This window comes from Carlito syrichta, unplaced genomic scaffold, assembly GCF_000164805.1.
Source record: "Carlito syrichta isolate Samal-C Ts95f unplaced genomic scaffold, Tarsius_syrichta-2.0.1 Scaffold308086, whole genome shotgun sequence".
In the NCBI taxonomy this organism is placed as follows: Eukaryota; Metazoa; Chordata; class Mammalia; order Primates; family Tarsiidae; genus Carlito; species Carlito syrichta.
Window position 1 is genome coordinate 48,312 of NW_007252182.1, and position 10,321 is coordinate 58,632.

Below are 10,321 nucleotides of genomic sequence, written 5' to 3' on the forward strand. Positions count from 1 at the left end.
TCCCAATTACTTGGGAGGCTGAGGTGGAAGGATCGCCTGAGCCCAGGAGGTTGAGGCTACAATGAGCTGGGACCATGCCACTGTACTCCAGTCTGGGTGACAGAGACCTCAGCTAAAAAAAAAACCCGTCCAACAGTCATATCTGCCCACCAGGCCAGTAGGTGGGAGTGGACCTGGGCCTTGGTCCCTCACTGTGGGGCCCCTTCTTCCAACCACACACACCATGTGCGTGTTGGAAGCCCATCTATACCTGCATACACATTTCCTCTCAGTCCCTCACCTTGATGGTTTCTAGCTCCATGCGAAGGCGGTTGTTCTCTGACAGGAGGTCTCTGTTCCTGGTTTCGATTTGTTGCAACTGCGTCTCCAATTCAGCTTCATATTCTCGGCTTCCCTCCTGGAATTCTCTCAGTTCTTCTTGTGTATTCTCTGCCCTACAGAAGAACTCCCAAACGTCAAATAATTTACTGAACACTTAATGTATGCCTGGCATTGCACCTTTGAGTGTTGTACCTGGATCATCTCTTTAATCAACTGTGTTTTGAGGCAGAAACTATCAACATTCCCATTTTACAAATGAGAAAATGTGGTTTAGACAAGATGAGGGACTTGTGTAAAGGTCACACAAAAAGTCAGAAACAGAACCTGGACCTGAACCCAGGTGTGCCTGACTCCAAAGCCAGTTCTGAACACTATTCACTCATTCATTCAAAATACACTTTTTGAGCCCAACGTGTATGTAGTAAGCAAGTTTTGGATCTTGTATCCTCTGCAGACTTATTTATAAGTATATCTCCAGGAGTTGGACATATGACACATGCTCACTCATTGCACCACTTCATCTGTCCCTGTCTTATCCCAAATGCCCATTTTTGGCTTCTTAATCCTTAAAATTCAAGAAGTTTTAAAAAGTTTTTTTTTAAATTTTAGATTCAGGAGGTATATGTGCAGGTTACATGCATATACTGTGTGCTGGTGAGGTTTGGGCATCAACTGCACCCATCACACAATAGTCAACGTTGTACCTAGAATTTTTCAACTCTTACCCCTTTCCCACCCTCCCCACTTTTGGAGTGAGTGACTTTAAAATACCTGGCCTGAAGTATCTTTAAATCAAACTAAGAATAAAGAAACTAGGGGGACGAGTAAGACCTCTATGTGGAGATTATTAAAAACCCATGAGAAATAAAAAGAAACAGTACTGAACTAAATACATACACACACACACACACACACACACACACACACACACACACATAACTCCAAGGTATGGATTACCTTGCCCAAAGCACTGGTTTCAAATTTCAAAATCTGCAACAATGTATTTTGTTGTGCATAAGGTCAAGTTCTTTCCCTCTATGCCAAGAACTAACCAAATATGGCTTCTAGGAACTGATAAAAAACTCTTCCTGAAAATGAGATGTAAAGTAGCATAGTGGGATGATTAGGACCATAGGTCTGGAGTTCAAAGCCCAGCTCTACTACTTACCAGCTGCAGATTAACCTGCCTTCACTGAGGCTCAGTTTCCTCATCTGTGAAATGGGGTGATAACAGTTTCTTTGTGGGGCAGTTCTGAGATAGTGTAACTTAACGCCTTCACAGTGTCTGACACATAGTACGCCTGCAATAAATAGATGCTATTCTTGTTACAGGAGAAAAACAAAGCAGGGTGGACTTTGGAGGACTGACCTCTGTTTGTAGGTCATTGCCAGATCTTTCCAATAGTTGGCTTCTTCCTCCTCAGAGCTGAAAGTCTTCCCCGAGTCTTCCATCATGAAAACAGGAGAAGAGATCACGCTTCTTGTGGCATAGTGTCTAGGACAGAAGGTTTTAAAATCATTACCCACATCTGGTTAAAGCTGGGCTTTAATGGAAAAAAAAATCCTTGAACTTTATGCTAGATTAAGTGATAAAATACTGTCAAAAACCTGAAACTAAATCCAAATAAAAGACAGGCCACCACCTTTCATAATCCATGGATTAATATCAAGGCTTATGTACATCACCCCACAAATACTGAGCACCTACTACAGAACCTAGAAATTCATATAAGATGTTGCCAAGATCCCTGCTCTCCCTCAAGGGGCCTCACAGTCTGGGGGGGAAGGGGTTTGGGGTAGAAGAGAGATGTAAATTTTATGTAAATTACTATAAAACTATGTGGTGAGTAAAGTCACAGAAATGTGCACAGTATATGTACAATAAACTGCATATATTTGAGTACACACTTTGGCGTGTTTTGGTATGTGATGATGGTACCTGAGAAATCACCACCACAATCAAGATAATAAACATTTCTGCCAGTGTCCAGGATATTTAGGAAATCCCAAACCAGCCCAAGAGTCAAGGAAGATTTCCTGGAAGAAATGGTGAATGAGCAGTGTACGGAAAGAATATCAAAGAACAGGAAGGCACTGGTAGGTGGACAGAGGAGAAAGAGGAGAAACAGCCAGGCTTATGGGGGAGCTGGTGGAAGTCTAGTTGGCTTGGGTTGAAAGCTGGGGAGGGGAAAGGACAGGAGGGCACACCGGGCAGACACACAAGGGGCGAAATCACAGAGGACTTTGACTACAACATGTCAAGAAACTCAGTGACAGTGGGGAGCCACAGGAGGATTTTGAGGAGAGTGGCATGACATGACAGGCTCTTCATCTTACACAGTTCACCCTGGTGGCCACGGATAGGCTAGGGAGGGACATGGCCCGGATGGGGAGCTGCTGCAGCCAACCAGGAGAGAAAGGAAGGTGACCTGACTTAGGACATGGGGATGAAGATGGAGTAGGGAGAGATGGATGCCAATATTTAGAAGACAAAATTACCTGAGTGCGGTGGCACATGTCTATAATCCCAGCACTTTGGGAGGCTGAGGCGAGAGGACTGCTTGTGCTCAGGGTTTAAGATCAGCCTGGGCAACTTGGAGAGACCTTGTCTCCACAATAAATTAAAAAATTAGCCAGGGATGGTGGTACACACCTGTAGTTGCAGTTACTTGGAAGGCTGAGGTGGAAGGACCACCTGAGCCCAACAGGCCCAGGCTGTGGTGGCAGTGAGCGTCTCTGACTCAAAAAAAACCCAAAACAAAAAAACAGGACTTGATGACTCATCACATGTGGGGACAAGAAAGAGAAAAGGAGGTGAGGACATGCCTGGGTCTCTAGCTTACGTGGGTGCTACTACCATCCCCATCCCAGAGATAAAGAAGACTCAAAAGAGAACTCTTGGGTGGATGGGTTGGGAACACAGAAGGATCCCAGTCTTGGACACTTGTTTGCCACATCTGTGCTACATCTAGGCACAGCACTGGCACTGAAACTCAGGGGTGACATCTGGGCCAGTGATATGAATTGGAGAGTCGTGTGTCTGTAGCCATTAGAGAACCTCCTGGGGACTATACGTAGAATTCTGGGAAAGGGTAAGAGGAGAAAGAGACTGTAACTAAAGGAGGCAGAGGAGAGTGAGAGAGATGAGAACCAGGAAGAGCAAGCTGAAAAAAAAAAGAACATTCCACAGTCACAAGGATGCCACAGAGAAGCCAGGAAGATAAGGCCTGGAAAATATCCACCAGGCAGAGCGAAATGTCGGTCACTGGTGGTGTGAGCAGAAGTTTCAACAGAGGAGGGAGGAGGAATAAACAACCAAGTGCAGGCATGACTGGGAGGTGAGGAAGAGGATGGAATTTTGAAGAACTGTGTACAGCAGGAGGAGACCAATCTGCCAGTAGCAAGAGGACGTGGGTGGTAGGGCCTTGACTCTCAGCACCAGAGTCATTCACAGCAGAGTTAAGGAAGCACATTTCCACCAACAGTTGGGCCATAGTTTGTAGACTCCCTGCTGATGCAGCCTGTGGTGTAATCATTTATTTTCTGAGTTTACTTAAAGCTCTGAGCTTGTCAATATGTTATTAGGAACCCAAATAAGATGTCTCCAAGGTCCCTTCCTCCCCTCAAGGGAGCTCATGAGCTTGGTAGATGTCTTTCGAGACAAAAGAATGAGCAAAATCCATCACCTTTTAAGACATAACAGCCGGGCTCGGTGGCTCAGACTGTAATCCCGCGCCTTTGGGAGGCTGAGGTGAGTGGATTGCCTGAGCCCGTGGGTTCCAGACCTGCCTGGGCAGCGAGACTTCATCTCTACAATAAATAAAAAAATCAGCCAGGCATGGTAGCGCATGTCTATAATTCCGGCTACTTGGAAGGCTGAGGCGGAAGGATTGCCGGAGCCCAGCAGGCAAGGCTGCGGTGGCCGGGAGCAGACACTGCACTCCAGTCTGGGTGACAGAGTGAGACTCCAAAAAAAAAAAAAAAAAAAAAAAGACATAACCAACAAGCTGTATTTTTGGTTAAAACAAACAAACAAATCATTCGGTTAAATATGTTAGTGTCAACATAGACACAAGCATCAACTTCTGAGTCCCTGGTGAAAAATGCACAATTATACCTATGTTCAAGTGCAGAACTCATTGATAATTCTACATTTGTTAGGGGTCATATTCCCATCGTCAGGACTCACCTGACTTTTCTCCCTTAATTCAGAGGAAACACACCACACCTCCCCCCTTTCTGGGACACAGTGTCTCTGAAAGCCTGATCAAGGCAGAGCAGCAGAATGTAGTAGAAAGCTGTTGATGTGGAGACTTTTTCCAGTCTCACATTCATTCTTTCATCTTTCTGTGACAGTATTCACTCAGGGGAACCACCCCTACTCTCATTTCTTGTGGTTCCCATGGATATGCCATCGTTCTCTGCATCTGGGAGAAGGCATACGACTACTCATGCTTCTAGCATCAGCGACTGTCTCAGGGATGGGCCTAACACATGCTGAACCAATGACGAGGGTCTAATCCATGCCAAGCCAAGACAGTGATGAACCTAACCCATGCTGAACCAATGACTGAGTCAATGACAGGGTGGGCCTAGCCCACACTGTGTCAATGACAGAGTGGGCCTAATCCACACTGTGCCATTGACAGGGTGGGCCTAACCCATGCTGAACAATGACAAGGGTAGGCCTGACTCACACCGAGCCAATGAAACAGGTGGATGCAACTCACTCTGAACCAATGACAGGGTGGTCCTAACCCACACTGAACCAATGACGGAGTGGGCCTAACCCATGCTGAACCAATGACAGGGTGGCCCTAACCCACACTGAACCATTGACGGAGTGGGCCTAACCCATGCTGAACCAATGACAGGGTAGACCTAACCCACACTAAACCAATGACAGGATAAACCCAAACAATGCTTAGCCAATTACTGGGTGGGCCTAACCCATGCTGAGCCAGTGACAGGGTGGGCCTAACCCATGCTGAGCCAATGACAGGGGTGGACTTAACCCATGCTGAACCAATGACAGGGTGGGCCTAACCCATGCTGTGCCAATCACAGGGGTGGGCCTAACTCAGGCTGAGCCAATGGTAGGGATGGACCCAACCCTAGCTGAGCCAATGACTGGCTCAGGTCCAAGCTGAGCCAATGAGCAACCAGGTCCAGGCCTTTGCACAGCTATCAAAAAAGAAACTTTCTTTCCACTGGAGTTGGTAAGGGGGAAGGAGGTAAGCTCATAACTGCCAGTGGTCATCTTGCTATCACAGGAGAGGAGCCTGGCTGAGAATGAAACCAAAACAGAGGAAAGCTGGATCAAGAGGTGGAGAGCCTGGGTCCTGATGATGTTATTTGAACACCTGGATCCAGACACACCTGATTTAAGATTATAAGAGAAAATCAATTCTCCGTCTCGGTTATACCAGGGTTGGATTTCTGGCACAAGTGAATTAATGTATGGAGTGAATGATCTTACTTGCTGAAAGTAGGAGTAGAGTGATAACAGCAGTAATTTGCAAAGTAGAGAGTAGGGGTAAACTTAGGCTTAGTTCTCCCTGCTCAAGCCAGAAACTAATGCACCCAGATCTCATCTAATACGCAGTCACCAAATCAACTCTATGTTGTCAGGAGTCCAGAGGCCATGCATCTATCAGCGAGCACTATGTGGCTGCTAAGACAGTGGTGATCCTATGATGACAGTCTCAATGGCATGGCATGGAAGGGAGTTGGTGCACAATAAGGTGAGACATTAGAAACTACAAATGTAGACAGACTCTTCCTGCAGTTTGGAAAAAGATCATGTACAAAAAGCCAATGTCATCTGTCCCCTGCTTAGTTCTGTAAACATTTCCCAACCCTCTCTGTCTCAACCCTCTCTGGCTTATCCCCCAGTCACACTGCCTTCCTTCTCGAACTCACTGAACATTCAAGCTTAATTCCACCCCAGGGCCTTTGCACTTGCTGTTCTTTTGCCTGGAATGCTAGTTCCTCAGATCTCTGCCTAGCAGTTTTCCTTCTTGCCATTCAGATCTCAGTTCAAACGTCCTCCCCAAGGGGACTTTATTTGAATATCCCACCTAATAATACTGCTTCCAGCTTTCACTACCATTTTAACTTCTGCTTTGTTTTATTTCATCACTTTATGAGTTTTGGTTTTGTTTCTCCTTCCCGCTAGAATGTCAGCTTCTGAGTATAGGGACCTCCTGTTTTGCTTTTTATCCTCAATGCCTAGAACAGTGCTTGGCACATAGAAGGCATTCAGTGAATGAAAACAGGAAAAGACAGAAATTGATCACTAGCTGGAGAGGTGTGAGGTCAAGGAAAGACAGAAAGCCAAGGGCCCAAGGGAGGAAAGAGACCCCCTGAAAGCTGGTTTACATCTGTAAATCGCTAAGAAGCTTATCAGAGAAAAACCTAATTCTCCCATCACCTGAGTGATATTAATGGGTAGGGGCTGAAAGAGAGGATACTATGTTGGAAACTGCCAGCCCCTCCAGGCTTACATGATAAGGAATATCTGATACAATTATTGGAGTTTCACAACCTTCATCCTGCTGCTTCTGACAGATGAGTTTTAGAAAGGGGCTTCTTAAAATGCTGTTACTTCGGCCAGTGAGGTTTAAAACTTAACCCTCGGGAAAGAAATGGATCTGAGATGTTTTAGGAGGCGCCCACTGTGGTAGGCTCTAATTGCAAGCAGACTGATGAGAAGGATCTGGGTTTGGACTTCAGCGACTGAAGAGAAACTAAGCAGAGACATGGACTTATGTCACAGCCTGTACAACCTTTTACTCCAACTAAAGGTCAAAAATGCAGGAACGGCATTTCAACCAAAACACCTTACCTCTTAAAAGCAATGCTTAAGGAAGAGAAAAAAAATATGCTAGAGGCAAAGAGGGAAGGAGGAACAGCTGTACTTCACTTTGTTGTGAAACAGCAATCTTAAAAATATGACTTTTCCTCTGCCATTTGGAAATGTCAGAAAGTTCTGTGGCACTGCTCTCTGCCACAGAAAGCAGGCAAAATGACTTGCAAAAGTTCCCTTATGTGCTGAATTTTACCATCACTTTCTATTTGCTGTGTGCTGGGCAGTTAATAAACTCTTTGCAAACATTCTCTTTTTTAAGTGGTCCAGCTGTAAGAAGTGGCTAGGTAAGGCAATCCAGAAGCTGAAGCAGAAACATTGTATGCCTTGGTCATCTCCAAATGTGCAGAGGTGAACCAGGCCCAAGTGAAAGAGGTCTTTGAATTCAAGTCCAAGGCTTCCCAGGGGTTGCAATCAAACTGCTTGGAGGACAGATTCACTTGTTTCTTTTGGTCCACAGTCTTTTTTTTTTTTTTGAGTTGGAGTCTCACTCTGTTGCCCAGACTGAAGTGCCGTGGCACGCTCCCAGCCACCACAGCCTCGACCTGTTGGGCTCCAGCGATCCTTCTGCCTCAGCCTTCCAAGTAGCCTGAACTACAGGCACATGCTCCCATGCCTGGCTGATTTTTTTGATTTATTGTAGATGCGAGGTCTTACCAAGTTGTCCGGGTGGGTCTTGAGCCCACAGGCTCTGGCAATCCACTCGCCTCGGCCTCCCAAAGTGCTGGGATTACAGGCTGAGCAAATGAGTCCCGCCAGTTCACAGTCTTTTAAAGGGCCCTGTCATAGGCAATGTTAACACCTGGTCTCAGTATACAAAGCTTTGTACCTGGTATCCTAAAAATGCATCCTGCATGCACTTGTATATGCTACAGCATGCAAAGAATAACACACTGGGACTCAGTGGTACAAAAATTATCTGTTTTGCACAACTTAGATCTATGCCTCCTAAAATTTGTTTCCACATGCTTTTGTGTGTGTATGTATGTTTTGCATAATTAACAAAAAAGTCTGAAAATACACTTGAGACACACACCTCTGATTTCAAAACTCTAGAAAAAAACAAAGCAGTCTCTTTTGGCTTTTATTTGAGAAAGAAAGCCAGCACAGCTAGTCAGACACAATATTCACATATGCACCATCAGGAATGAACGCCCTTCTCCACTCCAAACCCAGATCCTCCCCAATCCAAACACTGGAGAGAGCTGGAGGGCAAGGGAGAGAAGAGAAAGAGGTTGCCAAATGTCAGCACATGCTCCAACAGCTAGGACACAGGCTCTGCATTTGGCAGAAGTGACATCATCGGAGCAAAATCAGTCAAGAGTCAGCAAGCCTGGCTTGTGTCTTTATGCTGTCAGTCTACAATGATCTATCTGCAAAAATACGCAGGCATGCAAAGACACATGCTCGAAGATGTACACCATCATTCACTAATGCGGAAAACTGGAGAAACGGAAATGTCAACAGTGGACTGAATATGCAGCGGCTAAGAAGAATTATATGTATTAATATGGAAGGGATTCATGATATGTTAAGAAAGAGTGCCATTTTTGCTTATTTCCCTCTCTCTGCATACAGAATGAAAGGGTCTAGGATGTACCAGAATGGGAGTACTGAAATGAATACTTGAACCTGACACACTTCTTTACAGCAGACTTTTTTTTAATAGTAAGCATATGTTGCTTTTGAAATTGTAAAACAGCTTGGATAAAAAATAAAAGAGCTATTGTTCCAGAATAATTTTATTCTACAGAACCATGAGGCCGGGGAAATAATTTTTCCTACTGTGGTTTTCCCCTCTTCCATTATCTCTTTTCAAGCACCTACTAAGCGCAAGGGACTCCTGAGCGAGGCAGACACAAAAAGCACCAACATTCACCTGACTAAGCGCATGTGTAGTACCACCTGTAGGCACAAAGTTTTCTACAGGCAGGCACGCTCGCTCCTGGTAGATTATATTGCGAAGAAAAGGAGTGTAATCTCCCTAGGTTCACACATTCCCAGGCAAAATAACACACTCTGAAAACAAAAATAACGTCTTCATAGAATAGGCCAAGTTATGAAACTGTTATCCAAAATGGGATAAAATATACAAATCAGAAGCCCCTGAGACTTCAAGGACACAGATCACCTTAATCTAATCCTACACTAAAGGTACAATTAGAGGAAAGGCTTAAGTTTCAAAACTGGTTAAATATCAATGTAGGCACAGAGGTAGGGGTGGTCAGATAACAAGAGACTGTGGGAGTAGCTGGGATCCAATTACTCTTCAAAGCACCCTATCCAAGTCGTAAAATGCCATCCTATCCTAGAATACGCAGAAGCAAAACAAGCATAGAAATGACAAGTCTCGACCCAGCACGCGCAGCAAAGGCCTTTTCTTTAGAAAGGAAGTTAAAAGGGGCCCTCGAGCTAAAAGTAGAAAGAAAGAGGCACAACCTGGTACTAACCCGGAACAAAGAAATCAGGGGCGCTCGGGCCCTCAGGAGGCAGAGAACTTGAGATGACTCCGAGCAGATAAAGCCGCTTTCCCAAAAGCGGTGTCAAGGCGATGGCGGGGTTTCCCATGACCTCAGAGAGGCAGGTAAGCCCAGCCAACATTCGAGCTGTAGAATAAGCGTTTTCATCCTTTATCCAACCCTTCCCCAAAGTGCTGTCAGGAGAAATCTGAACCATCCTGCAGCAGAGATGTGAGGAAAGCGGAGAGGAGGAGACTGCCCCAAACACGTCCCGAAGGGAGGGAGGCGCGGGGGAGGGGGTGGACTGGAAAGCGGGCTGCGGGGTGGGGACGTGGGCAAGAAGGCGGGGACAGCGCTGGAAACTGGGAGCGACAAGAGCAAAAGGGGCCGCAGGAAAGGGGGTGGCGGGGTAGAAAGGGCGAAAAAAGAAACGAGGGGCGTCTAGGAAGGAGTTTGGGAGGAAGGGAGGAGAAAGAAGACGGAGCTGGACAGCGGGGTTTGGGTACGAGGAGGGCAGAACGACCGAGGAAGTCCTGGAGGGAGGAGGGGGCCGGACGAGAAACAAAGTTGGCAAGGGAGAGGAGCCAGGGTGGCAAGCCACAAAGTTGGGAAGGGAGGCTCTAGGGAATCGGGAGTTTCGAGCCCAGCGCCCGGGCGCCCGCGGAGTCCAGGC

At 46.1% G+C, this 10,321-nt stretch overlaps 1 protein-coding gene across 1 annotated transcript in view; it reads right to left on the reverse strand.

Moving 5' to 3' along the window:
• The window catches only part of NDE1 (nudE neurodevelopment protein 1), a 65,987-nt gene that overhangs the window by 37,005 nt on the left and 18,661 nt on the right, over nucleotides 1-10,321 (reverse strand). Inside the window, exons 2-3 of the mRNA XM_021715948.1 lie at nucleotides 1,691-1,816; nucleotides 281-434 (exon numbers count right to left, since the gene is read on the reverse strand). Of these exons, the coding sequence (XP_021571623.1) occupies nucleotides 281-434; nucleotides 1,691-1,816 (280 nt within the window). The remainder of the gene's footprint in view (nucleotides 1-280; nucleotides 435-1,690; nucleotides 1,817-10,321) is intronic.